This window comes from Plecotus auritus, assembly GCF_963455305.1.
Source record: "Plecotus auritus genome assembly, chromosome: 4".
In the NCBI taxonomy this organism is placed as follows: domain Eukaryota; kingdom Metazoa; phylum Chordata; class Mammalia; order Chiroptera; family Vespertilionidae; genus Plecotus; species Plecotus auritus.
Window position 1 is genome coordinate 131,814,152 of NC_137775.1, and position 23,723 is coordinate 131,837,874.

At 49.5% G+C, this 23,723-nt stretch overlaps 1 protein-coding gene across 1 annotated transcript; it reads left to right on the forward strand.

Moving 5' to 3' along the window:
- Nucleotides 1-7,672: 7,672 nt before the first annotated feature.
- On the forward strand, nt 7,673-22,588 carry STRA8 (stimulated by retinoic acid 8; the record flags this gene model as incomplete). Its single annotated transcript, XM_080665545.1, has 8 exons — nt 7,673-7,870; nt 9,150-9,225; nt 9,769-9,853; nt 10,689-10,946; nt 11,766-12,051; nt 15,449-15,522; nt 16,589-16,700; nt 22,514-22,588. 8 exons carry the CDS (start codon nt 7,673-7,675, stop codon nt 22,586-22,588), a joined length of 1,164 nt encoding a protein of 387 aa, XP_080521671.1.
- Between the last annotated feature and the right edge of the window lie 1,135 nt (nt 22,589-23,723).

Consider the following 23,723-nt stretch of genomic DNA (forward strand, 5'->3'; position numbering starts at 1 on the left):
ATCACCCACAACTGCCCTCCCCTGAAGGCCTGGTCCCCCCAACTGCCCACTACTGCCCTCCCCTGCCAGCCATCTTGTGGCGGCCATCTGGTGTCCACATGGGGGCAGCCATCTTTGGCCACATGGGGGCGGCCATCTTGTGTCTTGGTGTGATGGTCAATTTGCATATTACTCTTTTATTAGATAGGATAATAAGAGGGTAATATGCAAATCAACTGAACAGTGGAACAACCGGTTGCTATGATGTGCACTGACCACCAGGGGGCAGACACTCAACGCAGGAGCTGCCCCCTGGTGGCTGGTGGTCAGTGCCCTCCCACAGGGGGAGCGCCACACAGCCAGAAGCCGAGATGATGGCTGGTGAGCACAGTGGTGGTGGTGGGAGACTCTCCTGCCTCCACGATAGCCATAAAGATGTCCAAGCAGGAAGCAGGCCTAAGCCGGCAGTTGGACATCCCCCGAGGGCTCCTGGACTGCAAAAGGGTGCAGGCCAGGCTGAGGGGCCCCCCACCCCCGAGCATGAATGTCATGCACCGGGCTCTAGTATCCTATATAATAAAGAGGTAATATGCAAATTAACCATCACTCCAACACACAAGATGGCCGCCCCCATGTGATCAAAGATGGCCGTCCCCATGTGGACACAAGATGGCTGCCACAAGATGGCCGACAGGGGAGGGTAGTTAGGGGTGACCAGGCCGGTAGGGGAGGACAGTTGGGGGGGACCCAGGCCTGCAGGGGAGGGCAGTTAGGGGCAACCAGGCTGGCAAAGGAGGGCAGTTAGGGGTGACTGGGCCATCAGGGGAGGGCAGTTAGGGGTGATTGGGCCATCAGGGGAGGGCAGTTAGGGGTGACCAGGCCAGCAGGGAAAGGCAGTTAGGGGCAATTGGGCCGGCAGGGGAGCAGTTAGGCATCAATCAGGCTGGCAGGGGAATGGTTAGGGAGTGATCAGGCTGGCAGGCAGAAGCAGTTAGGGGCAATCAGGAAGGCAGGCAGGTGAGCGGTTGGGAGCCAGCGGTCCTGGATTGTGAGTGGTCCCAGATTGGAGAGGGTGCAGGCTGGGCTGAGGGATACCACCCCCCCACCCTTGTGCACGAATTTTGTGCACTGGGCCTTTAATATATATATAGAATAGTGATTCTCTGGAGAACCCTGACTAACATACCTTGCAAAAGGTTTCTTCACTTTCAAATGAATTCCCATTCCCTTATAGTTGTCTAATACAGGGAATATTGTGCAGCAGTCGAAACAAATAGGGTAGATTTCTACGTACAATTAAAATGATTCTCCAACTCATACTATTGAATGAAAACAGAAAGATGCCAGGTGATACTCTTATGTAGATTTCTTTCCTCCAAAAAATTCACAAAACAAAACTTATACTCCAAGGAAAAACACCTGTAGGAATGTAAACGTCTAACAGAATCTGGAAGCATTCATACCAAACTAATGACAGTTGTTAATTCTATAAAGGTGTAGGGTCAAATGTTTTCATTTTTACAAGGGGAATGTGTCTTTTGAGAAATTAAAATTAATCTTATAAAGAATATTAATCAATGAATTGACCAATTATTTTATTTATAAGAACTAAACTCACCTGCCCCATGGTCATGTTACTGTGGGTTGTGTGGGAGTATTTCAGATATGAGCTATGCTACTGTAGGTGGGTATTTTAGGACCAGATCTATGTTACTGTGGGAAGTATTTCAGAATAGAATCTATGTTACTGGGAGGGGTTATTTCAGAGCAGGATCTATGTTATTGTGGGGAGAAGTTAGGGTCAGAAGGTGATGGCATGTGTGTGGATGTTGCCGGGGAGAACTCTGATTGTATCCAAAGCTGGTGAGAGGTCATCAGGAGGTCTCAAGGTCACCAGAAAGTTCCTGAGCAGAGCCTTCTGCCCCCCAGTTATGGGGAAGGTTGACTGAACTAGACAAAAGATCTGAATTTCCAATAAAGAAATCAGGCTGCTGTAGGTAAGGAAGCCTCTTAGCAACATCCCACTCCAAGGCTGCATTTCTTCTAGGTGCAGATCTGCTCTCCAGGTGTATGGGGTGGTGGTGGAGTAGGAGTGGGGTGGAGGGTGACCTGATGAAAGGCTGGCAGGTCTGTTTCTGAACTTCTGTGTGTCCTCTCGGTACAAAGATAAGGTTCTCCAAGACGGCTGCACAGACTCCTGAATGCCCTCTGTTCCCATGGGGTCCCAGCAATGCTGTGTTGGGGACTGGTGGAGGGAGGTGAGGAGCAGGGCCAGGGGAGAAAAAACAGGGAGCGGGGAGAGGGGCAAGAACAATTCCTCAGTGGTCCTCAGAGAGCCTGGGTCAAAGGTGCCTGAGAGCCAGAATGGACAGAGCCTTGACCTAGGCAGAATTTTGGAGAGAAATAATTTTATGTTTATCTTGAAAAGAGAGGAGAACTGACTCTTATCACATGCTTTCTAGGTGACAGTTTATTTATAGATAATAAAAGCATAATATGCTAATTAGACCAGACAGATGGGGCTGTGAGGGTTGAGGCAAGACGTCATGGCTGCGAGGGCCGAGCCCCTTGTACAAATTTCGTGCATCAGGCCTCTAGTTTAAACATAACACAATTTGATGTTCCCCCAAAATCCGAAGTTGAATGTCAAGAGTGCCCCCATAGCCCAAGTACCCTCCCTATGTGCATGCTGTAGGGTGGCCTCATTTATGGTCCTTAAAGTCACTGTGAGGTGGATCCTGGATAAGAATCCAAATGCATGCAACCCCAAGTGCACACTGCTTGGACTAGACCTTGTGACCTTTGCTTAACCCCTGCCCTGGGGAGAAGTAGCTTGCCCCAGGTCAGAGAGCAGCAAGGAGGCGCCTGGCCTGGCTGCTACCCTGGTGTGAAATGATGTAGTGGGATGGTCACCATCATGACATATTTAGGGGTGCCGGGCTTCAAGCAAAAAGACACCTATACACAAGAATATATTCTCTAGTGAAGGGGAAATGATTTTTCCCCCTAAACTGGAAGAATACCTACTTCCTACTGTCCCAAAGGGTGACAGCTTTTAAAGGTCTCTTCTATGTAACGCCTCTTACTCTTCATTCCCTTTTTAAAACATCATTATATTCTGATTTCTCTTCAGATCACATAATCTTTCACCTTTTATACTTTTATACTTCCCCTGTCCCATCGTTGTTTATGCATCTCTCAGTTTCCATGACATCCACATGTTTTCCTCTTTTCTCCTGAGACCCAAAGGCTGTGCCCAGGCCTTTAATTCAAGGTGTCTTCTCTAAGCTTCTGGATAACCCTATAAGGTAGGTGGCATAGCCCCGTTTGAGGGATGCTGAAACTGCGCTCAGTGGCAGGTGAGGGGAACATCCATTGGGGAACATCCATTGAGTCCTCTGCGGGCACATACAGACCATATGAGGTTACTGAGGTGACATAGGTTTCGATTTCCTGTTCCATTCGGCCTCCTCTCGGAAAGAAGTCACCACCTGGCAAGGTGAGAAGGTCAGTCCAGCCCCGCCTTGTTGTGCGCCTTCAGACCCCCAAGTTACATTGTTTCTTCCGCTGCCCGCACCTCATTGGCCCGCCACAGCGCATCCCAATTGGCTGTGGGTGCTGGGGACATCCCTGATTGGTCCGTGCCTAGATGCTGGGTCTGTTTTTTGGCGAGGGCAGAAGCCATGGTCCCCACTCTGGCTGCCACAAGGCCCTCGATCACTGTCATCGCTGTCGCTGCCATCAGGGCTTCACGTGGCCTCCTGCATGTTCAGGGAGTGGGGACGTCGTGTGCACAGGTGCCCATCCCTCCAAGTGTGAGTATTGACTAAGTGCTGAGGTTATCACACCCACTCACCTCCAGAAAGGTGCTCTTTGCCTTGTGGTGCTTGTTTCCAATTGAGTCAAGCCGGTGCATCTATCTAAACAGGTGAACATTTAGGTCTGGGGCCAGACTTGAATACAAATGTTTGTATATGTCATTTTGACAACCTATATGTATTTCTGAGAATTACTTCGGATTTTTTTTTATGTGATCTGATAGGTGTGCCTAGGGTTTGAATGAATCACACTTGAATGCTTAAAAGTGGTGGAAAATTTTTCTGAACCTTATTTTCTTAAATTTAGTCTAGGGAGGTTTTGTGTGTGTGTGTATGTTTTAAGTCAGCCCTAAGCAGATGTTTTTATAGGAATGCATTTGGTAATGAAAGTATGCTTTGGTTTATAGATGAGAATTAACAGAAATATGGCATGTAGTAGGTATATACTATATCTATACTGAGTTCCCTCGACTCACACTCCTTTTAGATGCCCAAACCTGCTCAGTTTTCTGAGTCAAAACAGTATATCCAGGTTCATCCCCTTGTCTAAGTCCGCCCCACCTCTCTTATGTGGTAATTGGGCAGCATCACTTTCAAAGGCTTTTTAAGCTTCTCAGAGGTATGTGCCTCTTTTTGTGAACTGTGCCAAGAACTGAATTCATGAGACTGTAAGTGGTTGAGATCCAGAGAGGCCTTTGGGGTTAGGGTGGAACTACCTCTTATTCCCTGTCCCCATGGTTTTCTCTTAATCTTCATTTTCCTTTAGCTCTTTTAACCCAGTGCCTCTGCTCACCCCCAGGCCTGGATGGTGTGGTCTTAGCTGTCCAGACAACAGAACTCTTTGTGGTTTTACTGTGGGAGAAGGAGCTGGGGAAGGGAGTGTTAGCATTAGTCATGTATGGATCGCCATACAGTATGCATGGTACACACCCTGGGACGGGCACCTTGTGTGCTGGATACATGGATCCTAAGGACCTTACTGCTACTGGGGTGGGGGCATTCGAGGTGGGAGGAATAGAGGTTGGTGGGCTGGAGAGCAGATGTTTCTTTTGTCGGTAGTGAGGGGAAGGGAAAAGGGAGAGTCTGAGTTTCCCAGGCTATTACAATGCAGATTTCCAGGCCCTGGGGATGGAGTCTCAGACTATACGCTCTGGCTGTTCTAATTCCTTATTCTGCTGGGAGCAGTGTCCTTAACACACTTTGCATCTGTATAGGGCTTTTGGGGGAAAAAGTTTGTTTGTGTTTTCTCTTGTTTTTAAGTAGAAGATGATTTCCTGGTTTCATTTTTATAGTTAGTTCCCCCAGTGCTAGCAAAAAAAGCCAGCCTTGGAATAAGCCAAAAAGGGTCCTGCCCTCCCCTCCCCCAACCTAGACTGTAACTTCTGTGGCACTTGTCCCGGGAGATCCATCCCTTCACACAGATCACAGGCACTGAAGGGACAGATCCAACTGTATAACTGCATCAGAGAACTCTCTAAAAAATAGCAGCTTAAGCTCCAGTCAGGTCCACAGTGCACATTAATAAAGATAACTTGAAAAGAATGTCTTATGGGGAATTCCTAGCTAATCATTCCTCATGGAGAGCACGAGGCAGCATTTGGGAGCAGAATATTTAAAATAGCACAAGGTCTAGTCATGCTCAACACCTCCTTGGCTTGATTCTCCTTTAAAGCAGAGTGGAAGAACCTTCTCCCATCTTCCTTGTGGTGAGCCCCACCCCCACCCTAACCCCGGCATCTTCCAGCTCCTGACATGGCGAGCCTGGGACAGGCGGGGTGAGGTGGAGGTCACAGGTCCCAGTTGCTGGGCAGGATGCTCTAGCGCCACCTTCTCCCTCAGCGGTGGCAGTGAAAGCTGCCCCTAGGGGGAGCAAGTAATGGGAGGGTCTGCCCCCTACGGGAGAGGCAGAGGGCTGCACCCTTATCCCGTGCCTGAAACTGACTACACAGCCATCTAGATATTTTAGGAATGTCTTTGGGTAGAAGCCTGGGAGAAACCCAAATTATCAGCATTGGCACTGGGAGCGTCCCACAGCCCAGAGGCCTTTGGTAATAGAATTACTAGACTTAGAAAATTCGAGATTCTGGGAGTTCCCTGGTATTTTCACCTCCATTCATTGACTTAAAGTCCCTGGTATGCAGGTGCATTCATTTTCCTTACATTTAAATAAGTAAAGAGAAGCTATGTCCTTAGGTCAGAAGGGTCTCATTTTGCCCTAGGCAGTTCAAAACCTTCACTGTTTCCCGGTGCTTTGTATGAAAGATGTACTGGCTTCTGGAAATTGGAGACTATGAGGGTGTGGCCTTCGATATAACCCAGCCCGCGGGCTGGGCGGGCCGCTGCAGGTTCTGCGCTGTCTCGACATGCTGCTGGTGTGACTCCTGGTAATAAATGTTACAGGAGCTTCCTGCCACGGTCTGGGCAGCAAACCGAGGGAAAGCAGATACCCTGGTGAAGTCCACATTGTCGGTGGGAGATTTGCCTTCTGACCTAAAAGGCGTTTCCAGTCCCACGCTGCCTGACTGGGTTCCTGACCTCCGGCCGATTTCACCCCTAGAACTTAGTGGCAAAGCATTCTTCCACCCCTTCCCCGATATTCCCTCTACCGAGGAGATTCCGTTCCCAGCTGCTGCCAGCTGTGGTGCTTTGACAGAGGTGTTGCCACACGTACGCTCAAACCATGGAAGTCTCAGAATGACCTGGGGAACGTGTTGCCCACCAGATGCCTGTAGCTCCAGACAGCTATCCAGTGTTTTTGAGGCCTGGGCAGGCGGGGTGAGGTGGAGGTCACAGCTCCGAGTTGCTGGGCGTCACAGCTCCGCTGGGCGTCACAGCTCCGAGTTGCTGGGCAGGATTCTCTAGCGCCACCTTCTCCCCTAGCGGTGGCAAGTGAAAGCTGCTCCCTAGGGGGCGATGTATGTTTTCAACAGTCTCCCCAAGTGACTGAAACACATAAAAACTGGCTGAGGTCATGCATTGTCCCTGCGCAGCAGGACTGAGCTCAGGGGAGAATGGGCCCAGCGAAGACCTTCCATTCTAATTTACTCAAAACCCCAGCACTGAGCACCTACTGGGGTCCAGAGGTGTTGGAGACGGGACCTCTCTGTTCAAAGAGCTGGCAGAGGAGTGGTGGGGTGAGTGCCTGATGGAGGGGTCCATGCCTCAGGTAAGAGACCTGGTCCCTGACTCTTAAAACTGTCAGGTATCAGTCCCAGAATCACCTCTCCTAGAGAAGGGCTCCTGGTTCCTAAACTCAGAGGTAACAAAGGATGATGTAATGATCACCTTCAGAACCCACTAGAAGCAGGACAAGCTAAACTCACTTCTCTGTCGACATGTGACTTTTTGCTTTCACAGGTAGAAGAGTGCATTCTCTTCTCTTTGAAGAGCACCTAAAGAATACACCTTGATGGGTTATGTTTTCATATCTATACACCTGTGTAACCACTACCCAGGTCACGGTGGGGTGCATTCTGGCATAGGAAATACCACAGAGGGTGGGCTGCCTACCTGTTCAGCTTTTAACAGAAAGTAAAGAATGTGATCTCAGGGTACAGCTTGCTCTCCTTGGCCACCGCAGTCAATGAACAAGTGTCTGGTGAGTACCTGCAATGTTCTGGAAGCTTCCTGGTGCAAAGCCGCAGTGCCCTTCACCTGTAAGTCAAATATAAGTGGGCTTGTCTTTAGGAGTGGAACTTAAATAACACATTTTGTGTCATCTATTGTTTACTACGTATCTACTATTGATTCTATTCATTGGTTTGGGATCCTTTACTTTCTTCCTGCTTCAATCTGCCTTCCTTTTTCTTTAATATTGTATCTTTATTATCTAGGGCCCCCCTCCCCAAAAGCATAATATTACATTGTAGCTTTTAATGGCGACCAATGGAGAAGGCAGCGACCCCAGTCACAAAGCGGCGCCCTGGCCCCTGGCACAGGCACAGGTGCAGGAGCTGGAGCCTCGGGTGGCCCGCAGACGCCTGTCCCAGGCTCGCCACCGAGCCACCCTGACAAAGCTCTTCGGGAACCTCCGGAGAATCGTTTACCAGCAGTCTGATTTCACAGCCTCGAAGGTATGGGGACCTGAGTGTGGGGGGGAAAAGTTCCTATATGTGGAGCCAGGTGGGGATGGGCCTGGAGATGCTACTCCCCCCATGCCTATCCCTGGGGGCTGGGGCCTGCCTGGGTGGGCCAGCGATCAGCTGTGGACACCGCATTGTGCTGCGCCTGCTGCTGTCTGGCTGTGCTCTGTGCCCTGCTCCACGAGGCCCGTCAGTCCCTGCAGGTGGAATCAGTCCCTCCTCCCGTGTGGTCCCACCGCCCTTTGTTTCTACCCCCTGTTGGCACTTCCTGAATGCTAGTTTGTGTTACAAGTAGTTGTTCCTGTGCCTGTCTTCCCTGATTGAATGTCAGCACCCTGAAAGCAGGGCTGATGATCTGTTCTTCCCAGGCCCAGCACAGCTGTGTCCCCTTACCATACATACCGAGGAGTGTGTCGCTCCAGACAGCTATCAGTGGTCAGCTAATAAACAGTATTCAGCAGTTCTCGTTTTTTAACAATCTCGCAGTTATCATTTTGACTTTAGTAATAATTTGAGGGCCCTCGATAATAAAGATACAATATTAAGGAAAAAGGAAGGCAGAATGAAGTAGGAAGAAAGTAAAGGAAGGAAGAGAGCGAGGGAGGGAGGAAGGGAGGGAAGGAGAATGGGAGTGTGGGAAGAATGCTTGTGATTCTAGTTTTGCAGAACAGGAAATTCAGAGTTCAAGTTGACAGAGCATTTAAGTTTTCATATCAACTGGAGTGCATGCATTTAACAAATAAATCTATTGTTAGACTAGCACATTTACTATTAACCAGCCGGATGCACATTGTGACCAGTGAGCGGAAGGTCATTGGGAGCCTGCTGCCCGCCTGGGGCTGACATCCACTCAGGCCACCTCTAAGTCACCCTTTATTCCACCTTCAAGTAGCACATGGAGTCGTTTGCCTTTTTTTGTAGCCCTAGTAGTTTGCTGAATGCAGCTTAATTGTTTCTGAATACTTTGGTATTTCGGTGAGAACCGTTTCCCGATTACAACTTAGATAAATACATAAATACATAAATACATACATAAACAAACAAACAAACAAACAAACAAACTTCATGCCTTCTGCACATCAAAACAAACTTCCTACCCTTTTTATCAACAACGTGAAGGATGCTGATTTTGCATCCAAGCGGGGGGGGGGGGGGGGGGGCGGGGCAGGGGGGGCGGTGGCCTCATACCCGGGAAGGGGCTCCTGTGTCTGCAAAACCGGTCTGTGCAGTGGGAGACCGGCCTCTCAGCATTGTCTGTCTCTGTCCGCAGTGGCAGGTTCTGAATAGGGCGAAGAGTCACATTCAGGAACAGGAACAAGTCTTGGATAATCTGCTGAAGGTGAAAGGTAACAGGTCCTACCTGCCACCCCCATCGCCCTCCCAGGGGAAGAAAGACTTGTTAGTTTTTCTATTAAAAACAGACACTGGGTGAAGTGAAGTGAATGAATATTTACTGAGTACCTACTGTGTGCTAGGTAGGCACTGGGCTTGGGCCAGGGGCACGATGAGATTCACAGCCTGACCTCGGGGTTGTCAGCTGTTGAAGGTACCTGATCTCATCTTGAGAGGCCAGAGAAGACATGGGCCAGTGTTTGTCAGAACCTGGCTCCCTTCCTCGGCACTTGGTTTGGGAAAGATGACTGCCGGGAACTTGAGTTTAATGAGCTGGTGGAAGCTGAACTCTGAAAGGGATACTTTCGATGCCTTGAGTGAGACGGGCCAGTCCAAGAAGCCCTTTCCCCTCACATCTGGAAGGAGGGGTGCAACTGGGCCCTTGACCCCCTAACGCTGACCCTGGGTGGGCTCAGGGATCCCTGTACTCCCCCTGGAAAGATAGGAGAGACTCAACAAAGGCGCAGCTTTCCCCCTTGCCTTCAACTCCCCAACAGATTCCTTCAAACTGCAGGATGGAAATGCAAACAGCTTAGAGGAGGTCAAGGAAAAATATGCCAGGATGTTCTCCAGAAATCACAGGTAAGACCCGGCCCCAGGAGCACTGGGGCCTGCTGGTGTCACTGTCCGCTGTCACGGAAGCCGCTTTCCGCTGCAGCTTGGGAAGAGTGGAGGAGGGCTGCTCACCGGTTAGAACCCTCTTGGGGAATTCTTTTCTATTTTATCTTATAACGTGCCTGGGATTTTGTTTTCTGATGATAAAAATCTCTGCTTATTACAGAATATGTCAAAAATACAGAAAATCCCTAAAAAGAAAATTAAAATACATATTGTTTCACCTCTCAAGGAAAACCAATGTTAATTTCAAAGCACAGCCTTTCATTAAAAAAATTTGCACATTATTTTATAGAAAGATGAGATCAAGTATTTATTTTGTATTATAGCTTTTACAAACTCAGTGGCTTATTGGCAGGTGCATATGAAAGTAAGGAAAATCCAAAGCTCAGCCTGATTCCCAAGCTTCACAGGTGCCAAGAAAAGCCAGTTTGGACTTCTGAGAGCTTTGATCGTGAATGGATGTTGACTTTTGCCAAGTGCTTTTTCTGCATCTATTGAGATTGTAAAAATCATACTATTTTAAAATCAAATATTGATAAGATTTTTAATCTGTCTATATGGTGAGTTACATGGATAGATTTTCCAAGTTTAAAACAACTCTCTCGCATTCATAGGATAAACCCCACTTGGCTATAATATATTAACACACACACACGTGTGTGTGTTACAATATATGACCTATATGATATATATCATATATAACCTATCATATATGTTTGCTAAGACTGTTAAGAATTTTGGTGTCAATGTTCATGAGGGACATTAATCTGTAGTTATCTTGTTTCTGTTTTCTCACCAGCCTGCTCCCAAATAAGGTTCATCCAAAAGACTTTGACAACTTGTACCCATTTGAGGCAGTCGGGACGGATGAGGAGGAGGAAGACGAGGAGGAGGAAGAGGAGGAGGAGGAGGAGGAGGAGGAGGAGGAAGACCAAGAAGAGGAGGAAGAGGAGGAGGAGGAGGAGAAGGAAGAGGAGGAGAAGGAGGAAGAGGAGGAAAAAGTGGAGCTCTTACACTCCCCAGTCACTTTGCCACCTGACCTCATGGAATTTGAACGGTGTGAACAGCTGAGCGAGGTGTCTCTGTGCACAGCTGGAGCTCCTGTTGGGGAAGGGGCGAGGCTCAGCTGGGCAACGCTGCAGCCTCAGCGAGTGCTCGGGCCAGGCCCTGAGCCATGGATGCTCAGAATTTCCATACAGGAGGGGCTGGGGGATGCGGTTGGCAGAAAAGCTAAAGAAATAGTCTTGAAGCTACATTTGCATAGCACGTACACTGTGCTTACTTAGACCGGCTGCTTGTTTGGGGTGCCTTTTGGGGGAAGGGTTGATGGTGATTATAAGAGCTAGAGCCCCCTTCCACACACACCCCAAAGGTCTGTTTTGGGCAGCAGTATAGTAAGAGATGAGAATGGCTGGCTCAGACTCCCACTGCCACTCACCACCCTTCACAGACTGAGCCCCTTGGCAGCCACATCAGCGTCCAGGGCGTTGGCTCAATAGATGGGAGGCTCCATCCACAACTGAGCCTGACTCTCAGGCCGCAAGTTTAAGTGGGTGTCACGTCTGCACATCCATGGGCTCGGAATTTTAAGCAGTTTTCCTGTGGGGTGAGAGCTGAGCCAGCCACGCCTCTCATCGTCTCGTCTATAAGGCACAGGAGGATGTGAGGAAGGGCTGTGAAGCAGAAATCTGTCTCCATGGCCCCAGAATGGCGTCTGCTCTCCAAGGCTCAGGTCCCCCAGAGACTAGCAATGCCAAGCCCCTGACACAGCACAGAGAGGTGGCCACACGGAGTCCCGAGGAGTTGGCTTGGGGTGGGTGGCGGGGGCCTTGGCCTCGAGCTTCAGGTCTGGGAGATGCTGTCATTTATGCTCCAGGTACCTCAACTTTTACAAGCAGACAATGGACCTCCTGACCAGGAACGGGATTGTCTCCTCCCAGGAGGTGACCCTGCCCGTGGTCTCTGCGGCCATCTCCCACCTGTGGCAGACCCTCTCTGAGGAGAAGAAGGCCAGCCTCCTGCAGGCCTTGGCGCAGAGGCACAGCGGCCTGGCGGGCCTAGAAGGGGCCCCCCAGGAGCCAGCCTATGCCGAGGACAGCATGAAGGACAGTGGCGTCGACAGCCAAGGGGCCAGCTGCTCGCTCGAGTCCACCCCCGAGGAGGTGAGCGGTCCCTGGGGGTGGAGTGGAGGGGTGTCACTCCAGGCCAGGAGACGCCAGGGATCCTCGAGGTCACTCAGCAAGTCTGAGGAGCTGTTTGGATTCTGGTTCACGTGGTCAATTTCTGATTTTCCTGACATCATCTCCACAACCACAGAACAGCATTTCTTATTCTTTGGTTTGTTTCCTGGCCTTCCCTGGGGATTATAGAAGAGAAGCCTTAGACTGGTTGATGTGGCTCAGTGGTTGAGCATCAACCTATGAACTAGGAGGTCATGGTTCGATTCCCGGTCAGGGCACATGCCCGGGTTGCGGGCTCAATTCCTAGCCCAGTGTGAGGCGTGCTGGAGGCAGCTGATCAATGATTCTCTCTCATCACTGATGTTTCTATCTCTCGTTCCCTCTTTGACATCAATAAAAATATATATTAAAACATAATAATAATTAAAAAGAATAAATTTAAAAAAGAAGAGAAGCCTTAGATGGTTGTAACAGCTGGGTTTTTTATCTGCAAGTCCCAGCTCATTAAACCCTGAAGGAATGGACCGCTCACACCCAGGGAGGTCCCAAGGCAGGGCAGGGTCTGGTCAGCGTCAGTGATGTTACCGCGGACTCGGTTCGTTTCTGTGCTCTGCTTCAGCTTAAGGCTGGTTTCTCACCTTCCCTGTCCTCCCCACTTTCCCTGACCCGTGTGACTGTGGAATGGCAGCTGGTAGCAATTGAGCTGTCACTTCTCTATGTCAGGTTAGAGAGAGAAAGATTCCTGTGGCTTCTCAAGGATCAAGGAAGAACTTTTCCAGAAATTCCCATCAAACCTTTCTCTCTCATTGGCCAGATTTGGCCAGATTGACAGATTACTGAGCCAATGACCTGCATAATCTAGGTAAGGTTGCATTTAGACCAGTCAGGCCCAATCTCTGAGAGGAGGTCAGTTCTCACCCCAAAGAGCATTGCTACCATTCAGTGATATTGGCTTTTGCAAACCCAGGGCTGGGTGACAAGGCCAGCAGAACAGGAGCAGTTATGTCCAAGGTAGAGACAGGGCCACTATTCCTGTGGCTTCTAAATTAGTTGCAGCTCCTGGTCCATCTGGCGCGGTTCTGCTGTGGAACAGTTGTGTTTGGAGCCAGGCCTGGACTCCGGGTCGGGTGGTGCCGGGTGCTTCAGAAGGGCTGTGGAGCCTGCCTGTGCCCCTCCTGGGCTGGCTTATGAGGGGGTTGCCTGGTGGGGACAGCATGTGGCCTGCAACTTCAGTGGGCAAACTGGCTGAGGGCAGGAGTTTAGGTCCTAAGGCTCTGCCCCCGGCCCACGGGGGAGTCATACAGAGGTGATGGGCTTCTAGGCTGATGGACACGGGACCTCACGGACCCTCCCCAGATCCTGTTTGAGATGACCAAAGGGATATCTAAAAGAAGGCACAGGAAATGTCTAGAAAACCAGGAGGGGGCCATCCACATGGCTAGAGTCCCAAGGGGTTCAGTTCAGGGGAAGCACATTTTCTGAGGACTCGAAGGTCAGACACAGCTCCAGGCGGAGAACTCCCCCAACTCTCTGGGGGCTGTCTGTGTGACTGGTGCTGGATAAAACAGCCCGGCAGCAAAATTGTTCATGTGAGAAGGTTCCATGCAATAAATAGTTCATCTAAAATTCAAATTTAACTAAGTATCCTGTATGTTTATTGGCTAAATCTGGCAATCTTAAGTGTATATCTCATTCCTGTGGAATATTTAATATTCTTCAACAAGTTAAGGAGAAGCAGGACCAAAAACTATCTAAATAGCAAGATTCCAAAATTGGGAATCCTGTATAATAAAGAGGTAATATGCAAATTGACCATCATACCCTCACACACAAGATAGCAGCCCTCATGTGGTCACAAGATGGCCACGCCCATGTTGTCACAAGATGGCCGACAGGGGAGGGTAGTTGGGGGCAATCAGGCCAGCAGGGGAGCAGTTAGGCATCAATCAGGCTGGCAGAGGAGTGGTTAGGGGGTGATCAGGCTGGCAGGCAGAAGTGGTTAGGAGCCAGCAGTCCCAGATTGCAAGAGGGATGTCCGACTGCCGGTTTAGACCCAATCCCACAGGAGTGGGACATCCGGCAGTCGGACATCCCCCGAGGGGTCCCAGATTGGAGAGGGTGCAGGCTGGGCTATGGGACACCCTCTCCAGTGCATGAATTTTGTGCAGCAGGCCTCTAGTATATGACATAATATGCCTAGGGGAAGGATGGAGGGAAATAACTCAATATGTTAACAATGGGCCTCTCCAGGTGGGATTGTTTCTTGGTGATTTTTATTTTTTCTATCGGTTTCTATTTTCATGATAAACATGTATTTCTTTTATAAAGCAGATAATATTCAATAATAGCTAATATGGCCCTAGCCAGTTTGGCTCAGTAGCTAGAGCCTGCGGACTGAAGGGTCCCAGGCTCAATTCCAGTCAAGGGCACATGCCTGGGTTGTGGGCTCGATCACCATTAGGGGCTGTGCAGGAAGCAGCCAATCAATGATTCTCTCTCATCACTGATGTTTTTCTTTTTTTTTTTTTTTTAAATATATTTTCTTGATTTTTTACAGAGAGGAAGGGAGAGTGATAGAGAGCTAGAAACATCGATGAGAGAGAAACATCGATCAGCTGCCTCCTGCACACCTCCTACTGGGGATGTGCCCGCAACCAAGGTACATGCCCTTGACCGGAATCGAACCCGGGACCCTTCAGTCCGCAGGCCGACGCTCTATCCACTGAGCCAAACCGGTTTCGGCATCACTGATGTTTTTCTCTCTCCCTCTCCATTCTTCTCTGAAATCAATAAAAATATTTTTTAAAAAAATAATAGCTAATTTGTTTGAGCCATGATGTGCCTGGTGCCTCACACAGCTCTTCTTATTTAGTCCTTGCAAAACCTTACGAGTAGACACTGTTGTGATTCCTGTTTATAGAGGAGGGTTGGAGAGATGAAGTCACTTGTCTAAGGTCACGCAGCTTTCTGAGTGGCAGGGCTGGGTGTTGGCTCTCCTTCAGCCTAACTCCAGAGCCCCCTTGACCTCTATGCTCAGCTGCCCTGGCATGAAGCTGTCAACCTTGGCTCAAATGGGCTCTGCACCTGCAGAGGTGTAGATGAGCCCTTCTCCAGGTAAACTGAGGCTCACGCCGTCTTCTTTAGAAAGAGGAAACCACGGTCCCCAGCACTTCCTTCTGGGGTCGGAAGTTTGTTTTGGGTGGGCAAGAGCTTCATATTCCCCTCCTGGGAAGGTCACCAAGCAGAGACCCGGAGAGTCTGACTGGGCCCAGCTTTCATGGGCACGCCCTTCAGAGATGAGGGGTAAAGAGAGACCCTCTTGCTCCTCATCCCGCAGCAGCCCAGGGCAAAGGTCAAACTGTTCTGTGCTTTCTTTCAGCTCCTTTTTGAAGATGCCTACGATGTGGCATGTTTCCTGGATAAAAGTGAGGCACCAAGTACATCTAGCTCCAGGTGAGGACAGGGTATGAGATGGTGTGTGTGTGTACTCAAGTGTGTATTGTGTGTGTGTGCATGTGTGTATGTACATGTGTGTGTGCGTGTGTGTGTGTGGGGGGGGATGTACCCCTCCTGGGATGTTTAGGAGATCCCCTGCAGCCCTTCAGAGGAGTGCATAATTCAGTGGGAGTTCTTGGAGATCCACTTTTTCCTGTGATTCGAAGTGGGCTGGTCCTAGGATTGTGCCATTGCCCTGGGGACAGTATTGTCTGGGGTTCTTCTGAGCAAAACATTCTTCCATCCTGGCCCAGGGCTGACACACAGGTTATCAACTCCAGATTGTTCATGTTGCACTGTTTTCCCAGGGTGAGGTGGCCATGGGCAGGTTACAGCCCTCGGTCTGACCTGAGAGGTGGGCGGGGGGTCTGGCCCCGAGAACTGGCCCCATGTCCCTCTCCCTTCCTCTCTGAAATCAATAAAAAATCTTTTTTTCTACTTTGCCTGGAAAAGGTGGGGGCTGCTGTCAGAAGGTTCCTAGCTGGCTGGAATGTGAGGTCAAAATGCCAGCTGTCCTGGCATGACTCCCTGCTTCTTTGCTCTGGGTCCCTGGGTGTTGGCTTCTCCTTGTCCCAGGAAGGCAGGGGGAAAGGAGTCTGCAAAACAGGCCTTTCCTCTGCACCCATGTTCCCCCTGAGACCTCCTGGGTGGAGGCATCTGAAGGGCCTGAACCCAAGTGTGCGATGTGCCCGCAGGTGGGCCAGAGCCGTGGGGCTTCGCTGTAGAGGTCGACTCTCAGGGACAGAGGACATCTTGCCCCCTTGTTCCTGAGGTTATAGCTCAGGGCCCTAAATTAGGACCCAGGAGCCAGTCCCCCTATTGTCTCACTTTCCCAGCGGGTTCCAGACGTGACATTAAGCTGAGGCGATGCAGACCTTCAGAGAAGGACTCCTGGCTCTCTGAGGATTCAACTGGGTGTTTGAAAGTGCTTGGTTGACATCATCATCCAAGTTCTTTAGGGTGTACAAGCAGAGGTCAAAGAGTAGGATTCAAAACATTGGCTTTTCTCCTTCTCTGTCGTCAGTTCTATGTTCGCCAGCTGCAACCCAGAGAACCCAGAAGAAAAGTTTCAGCTCTACACACAGATCATCGACTTCTTTAAAGACCTCTGCTGTGCTCACCCTCAGGAGAAGCAGGTAGGACGGAGCCGAGTGGGAGACCTCCGCCCCCTCAGGATCCAGGTCCCTTGAGGGGGGCTAGATCTCACCCGATCACACCACAAGGCCACTGGTGGGGACGCTCTTTCATTCTCTCCGGCATGCTCCATGGATGCTCGACTTCAGCCTAAGGCAGCCTGTGGATGGAAGATGTCAGGGAAACTGAGGGGAGAGGGAGGGTTGCCCTTTAGGGCAGACCTTGATGTAGCGACCAGGTCCCAGGGCCTGGCTCTTCGCAGGAATTCCTAAATGTCCTGTGACTCCTTGACTCCTCGCCAAGAGGCAGAGCTGTTTCCCTATCTAGATCCCGGGCAATATTCGCTGTCAGCTTTGGGAAGACGTTAATTTCTGGCTGTGCAACTTATAATGATATAAGCAGCGCAGGTCTTGGTTAGGAGGTACATTCTGGAAGCTTTCTTGCGGGGAGGAGTTTATGCTTGAGCCACGAAGCTTCATAGCCATAGCTTTGCTTTACTAATTTAGAAAAACTACAATTGTTTGTCTTAAAAAGCAAGCGGTAATAATGAGAATGTTTGTGTGAAAATCATCAGGACAGCTTTTCAACAGGCTAAGCAGTAACGTCGCCCTTTCCCCACGGAGCCGTGGTGAGAATGCATTAGTGGGGTAGTCTTTGCTCTCCCTGCCTCCTTGCTGCACTCGGGGCAGAAGAGGAAGAACAAGCAGGGGTGGGAGTAGCCACACAAAGCAGAGGCGCTCAAACTAAAATCACCTTGGGATCTTCTTGGAAATGCAGGCTCCTGGGGCCCCGACCCCCAAGATGCTCACTCAGTGTTTCCAGGTGGGACCCCAGGAATCTGTATTTTGAAAAGGTTATCTTAGAGCCGTGGTCGGCTCTTTGGCCCTTTGAGTGTGGCTCTTCCACAAAATACCATGGCCTGGACGAGTCTATTTTGAAGAAGTGGTGTTAGAAGAAGTTTAAGTTTAAAAATTTGGCTCTCAAAAGAAATTTTTTAAAAATAAATCTTTATTCAGATTTTTACAATTGTTTCTCCTTTTTCCCCCCATAGCTCCCCTCCACCCGGTTCCCACCCCACCTTCTGCCCTTACCTCCCCCACACTGTCCTCATCCATAGGTGTATGATTTTTGTCCAGTCTCTTCCTGAACCCCCCCATACCCTTTTCCCCCTGAGAATTATCAGTCCACTCCCTTTCTATGCCCCTGATTCTATTATATTCACCAGATTATTCTGTTCCTCAGGTTTTTAATTCACTTGATTTTTAGGTTCACTTGTTGATAGATATGTATTTGTTGTTCATAATTTTTCTCTTTACTTTTTTCTTCTTCCTCTTCTTTAAGAATACCTTTCAGCATTTCATATAATACTGGTTTGGTGGTGATGAACTCCTTTAGCTTTTTCTTATCTGTGAAGCTCTTTATCTGCCCTTCAATTCTGAATGATAGCTTTACCGGGTAGAGTAATCTTGGTTGTAGGTTCTTGCTATTCATCACTTTGAAAATTTCTTGCCACTCCCGTCTGGCCTGCATAGTTTCTGTTGAGAAATCAGCTGACAGTCGTATGGGTGCTCCCTTGTAGGTAAATAACTGTTTTTCTCTTGCTGCTTTTAAGATTCTCTCTTTGTCTTTTGCTCTTGGCATTTTAATTATGATGTGTCTTGGTGTGGTCCTTTTTGGATTCCTTTTGTTTGGGGTTCTGTGCGCTTCCTGGACTTGTAAGTCTATTTCTTTCACCAGGTGGGGGAAGTTTTCAGTCATTATTTCTTCAAATAGGTTTTCAGTATCTTGCTCTCTCTCTTCTTCTGGCACCCCCATAATTCTGATGTTGGTACGCTTGAAGTTGTCCCAGAGGCTTCTTACACTATCTTCAACTTTTTGGATTTTTTTTCTTTTTGCTTTTTCGGTTGAGTGTTTTTTGCTTCTTTGTATTTCAATTCTTTGACTTGATTCTTGTGTTCCTCTAGTCTGTTGTTGGGTCTCTGTATAATATTTTTTATTCCAGTCAGTGTATGTTTAATTTCTAGTTGGTCCTTTTTCATATCTTTGAGGGTCTTGTTATATTTATCGGCCTTTTCTAGGATATTCTTGAAAAGCCTTATAACTGTGGTTTTGAATTCTATATCCAGTCGTTTGTTTTCCTCCATTTCTTTCATTTGTGATCTGTTTCTTTGACGCCACATTTTCACTGCTTCCCTGAGTTGGTAGGGTAGATTTGTGTGCTAGGTTTCCTATATGGCCCAGTGGGTCGGCCTCCCCAGTTAACCTGAGGTGGACACTCTTGGTGCACCCCTTTGTGGACTGTGTGTACAGCCTTGTTGTAGTTAAGTCTTGATTGTTGTTGGTATCACTGGGAGGAATTGACCTCCAGGCCAGTTGGCTGTAAGGATCAGCTGTGTCTATGCTGGGAAAAGTTTGGTGCTGGAGACAGCCTTATAGGATTAGACTTGCCAAATTGCAATAGCCTCTGTGCTCAGCTTGGATGGGGTGGAGTCTAAGGGCGGAGCCGACAGTCTTGGCTTCCAGTCAGCCTTGCCCTTGCGCGCGCGCGCCTCCAGACCTCTGCCTTCCCCAGCTCCCGAGTCTCCGCCCGAGAGTCCAGATTCCCCCCACAAGAGCGTGGGTCCCCAGGGGCTCGCCTGGAACTGGGGTTCAGTGCAGTCAGAACTGGGGCTCAGTGCAGTCAGGAGCTTCTGACTCCTTTCCACTAGGGAAAGCCTGTGGCAACCTCCGCAGCCTTTGTGCACACTGGCGTGCGCGTGCCTCCAGTCCTCTGCCTTCCCCGGCTCCCGAGAGTCCAGATTCCCCACCCCCATAAGAGCATGGGTTCCCAGGGGCTCACCTGGAACTGGGGTTCAGTGCTGTCAGAACTGGGGTTCAGTGCAGTCAGGACCTTCCGACTCCCTTCTGCTAGGGAAAGCCTGTGGCAACCTCCGCAGACTTTGTGCACACTGGCGTACACGCCTCCAGACCCCTGCCCGCCTGCCGGGGCTCCCCTGGGTCTCCCCCGGGTCTCCGAGTCTCCGGGTGCCTTTCTCTCTGACAGTCCAGACTCCCCCTGTATGAGCCTGGGTCCACGGGGTTTCACCTGGGACTGGGGTTCAGTGCAGTCAGAACTGGGGTTCAGTGTAGTCAGGGACTTCCTTCCCCCTCCCGCCAGAGAAAGTCAGCCAGGCTCTCAGCCACCCTTCCTCTCTGCGCGCACAAAGACCCTTTGCCGTACCTCCAATTCTCTGTGAGCTTTTCTCTTTCCTTCTACTTGTAGAATTTTCACTCAGCCAGCTTTCCTGTGGTTCTGGATGGTGTCCGTTCTGTCTTTTAGTTGTAGTTTTGAAATTGTGCGAGGCAGCAGTTTAGGTGCTTACCTATGCCGCCATCTTGGTTTCTCTGCTCAAAAGAAATTTTAATCGTTGTACTGTTGATATTTGGCTCTGTTGACTAATGAGTTTGCCGACCACTGCCTTAGAGCAAGCATGTCAAAGGCTAACACGGGCCAAATAAACGAGGCATGTGGCCCACGGGCCATGAGTTTGACATGCTTGCTCTAGAGGTTCTGGTGCAGGAGGCCTGGGGCTGTCAGAGCTGCTGGTGTGAAGAGGGAACTTCCATTCTCTCCCCATCCACCCCCCCATTGGCTCCATGGGAGGAGGCTGAGTGACACTTCATTGTGGGTGCCAGCTGTCACGCACTAGCACCAGCTCGGTGGTGTACAACTCCTCGTCCGGGAGGCCAGAAGGCAAATGAAAGTGTAGGCAGGGCATGCCGTCTCTGGAAGCTGGAGGGAGGAACCCCACCACGCCTTGTCCTCGCTTCTGGTGGCCCGCAGCCCTCGCACTCCTCGACTGGCAGCTGCACCCCTTCAGCCGCTGCCCTTGTCTTCACAAGGCCTTGCTCTGGGCCTCTCGGTCCCTCTCATCATCTTTTTTTTTTTTTTTAAGTATGTTTTATTGATTTTTTACAGAGAGGAAGGGAGAGGGAGAGAGAGTTAGAAACATCGATGAGAGAGAAACATCAATCAGCTGCCTCCTGCACACACCCTACTGGGGATGTGCCCGCAACCAAGGTACATGCCCTTGACCGGAATCGAACCTGGGACCCTTCAGTCCACAGGCCGACGCTCTATCCACTGAGTCAAACCGGTTAGGGCACCTCTCATCTTCTTATAAGGACGCCAGTCATTTGGATTGAGGGCCACCCCAATCCAGGATGAGTTCATCTCAAGATCCTTAACTCATTATAATTGCAAAGACCCTATTTCCAAATAAGGGGGACATGAACTTGGGGGAACACTAGTCAACACACTGCAGCGCCCCAATTCCTGAAAACACCTCTCACAGCCTGTTGCTTTTGCAAATCTGCAGCTTAACATGCCTCAGATGCCATTTTCAGGGGCTTAAGGAACTGGAACATTTTGAACATTATTCGAGCACTTTGTGTGACAGACTTGAGTGTCTGGACCTCTTGTGTCCCCTATACTCCGACTCCCTCTTTTCTCAACCTTTGCTGTTGTCTTCACCCTGAACAAGGGGCCCGGGTGATCTTCCTCTGACCACCAGATCTCCCTCGGATACACTGGCTCCCCGTGCGCTTGCCCCCCTCAGGAGAGCACGGAGAATGAGGACCCTTCTCCTGAGCTGGAAAGGCTTCCTCTGCAGACTCATCCCCCAGTCTGGCTGTCACCCTGGGACCAGGTTCACAGTCATGAGATGGTTACCCAGGGATGCTTCCCAGGGCCCCAGGGGATCAACCCCAGACCAGCAGGGCTAACAAACGATAGGGGTCATTTCCTGCTGGGGTGAGACAAGTGCAAAAACCCGGGGACATACTTTTAGAGGGAGAAGTAACGGGGGATTCGGAGAGGTTGGCTGGGGTCCTTGTAAAGGGAATGAGAAACTCTTGCTAAACAAACATAGTGCTGCTTCTTGAAAAAATGATCTCCTAACAGCTCACCCATGTTTAAGTTCAAGTTACCAAAAGGCATACAAGGAAAACAGTGTCTTTCCTACCAGCGCCCCTTGGTTACTACCCAGTCTGCTTCAAAGGCAACCACTATGACCAGTTTCTTGAACAGCCATCCAATGTTTATATATTCTTTCAAACACAAATGGTAGTCTACTGTGCACATTGCTTTGTATCTTGTCCTTTTTTAAAAAATATATTTTTATTGACTTTTTTTTTTTTTTAGAGCAAGAGGAAGGGAGAGAGAGAGAAAGAGAAACAGAGATGTGAGAGAGAAACATCAAACACTAATTGGCTGCCTCCTGCATGCCCTGCACCGGGGACTGAGTCCGAAACCCAGGAATCGAACCAACAACCTTTTGGTCCATGGGACGATGCTCAACCAATTGAATGACACCAGCCAGGGCATTCTTTCCCTTTTAAATTAATATGTCCCACAGATAGAGAGCGATTGCATTCCTTTTTTTTTGGAAACAGCTGTATAGTTTTCCATTGGTAGATGAGTCATGGTGTAATTCAAAGTCCTCTATTGATAAGCATTTGAATAAAGCTGTAAGACTTCCCCTGTCTCTCTTCTGGGCTCCTGGAATTCCCCAGGATAGGAAAGCAGCCAGCTCTGCAGCACCCAGGAAAAGCCTTTGTTGTGGTCAAAGAGTAAAATGGACATGGGACCTTCCTCCCCACTGCCCTTATTTCCTGGCCGTAAGCTGGAGGTGAAGATGCAGCTGAAAAGATATGAGTAGAGACTGAGGGAGTGGGGCATGCCTGCGGTGCAGGGGCCTCTTCACCCCCAAATCTGGCTGTCACCCAGGGCCAGGAATCCTTAAATATCAATCCTCTTCCATCCTGTGTGTTGCAGGAACCAGACCTTCCCATGGACGATGAGATGTTGATGTTGCAGTGCATGGAGACCTTTGATGATGAAGATCTGTAGTGCAGAAGGGCTGGCAGGGGAGGCAATGAATGAAGTGGACAGTTTCCAAGTTTGAATGCCCGTTGCACCCGCCTTGGCCTTCTGGGATATTTTGGATGGACTCTCCCAGAAGCATGCTGATGGTTTTCGTTTTTGATTATTATAAAGCATTAAGAGCAGCGTGGCTCTGTGTTGGTCTCTCAGGGTTGTTTGGTGCAAGGGGCTGTCCTGCAGGGCACACACCTGCTCCCCGTGCTCCTTTGGGCAGGGTGGTACCGGGTGCAGCTGAGGCGCAGGCCCTGGGCCGTCCCAGAGAAGGACAGGCAGCACCTGCCTGTGGAGGTGCCAAGATACTGGGTACTTTCAGTGCACTCTGGTTCAGGTTGTTGTTCTGCGGGGTTCTTGAGACCACCCGTTCATCCTGCATGCTCTGGGAGCCTGGGAATAGTGCTGAGCCCAAACGAGTGCTACAGGACATCAGCCAGGGTGGAACCAGCGACACCTGCTTCTTCTGGTAATAAAGACCCCTGAATGGAGCCCAAGCCAGATCCCAGAGCTTTCCAGTGAGGCTCCTGGACAGAGAGTGTATAATGTCCCTAGGCATGTACACTGGGAGTGATAGTTGGTCAAACGTTATTCTAGATGTTTCTATGATGGTATTTTTGATGAAATTAACATTTTAATCAGTAGACTTTGAGTAAAGCAGGCTACTCCCCTTAATGTGGTGGGCCTTTTCTAATCAGTTGAAGGACCAATTAGACCAAAAGACGTAAGGAAGAAGGAATTCTACCAATGACAGCCCTCAGAGACTCAAGCTGCAACTCTGCTCAGCCTACTGGGGTCTGCCCTGCAGATTTTGGACTTGCCAGCCTCCACAATCCAGGAGCCCATAGCTTAAAGACTCTCTCTCTCTCTCTCTCTCTCTCTCTCTCTCTCTCTCTCTCTCTCAGTGTGTGTGTGTGTGTGTACAGCACATATGTGCATATACAGTACATATTTACTAACGTGTGTGAACATATATGTATGTAGACATGTGAATATATGTATGTGAACATACACACACATCCTATTGACTTGTTTTTCTCTAGACAACCCTGACTAATCCACTGAATGTGCAGAGAGAATGGGGATGGGTTTGCCTGGCTCTTTGCAGTTT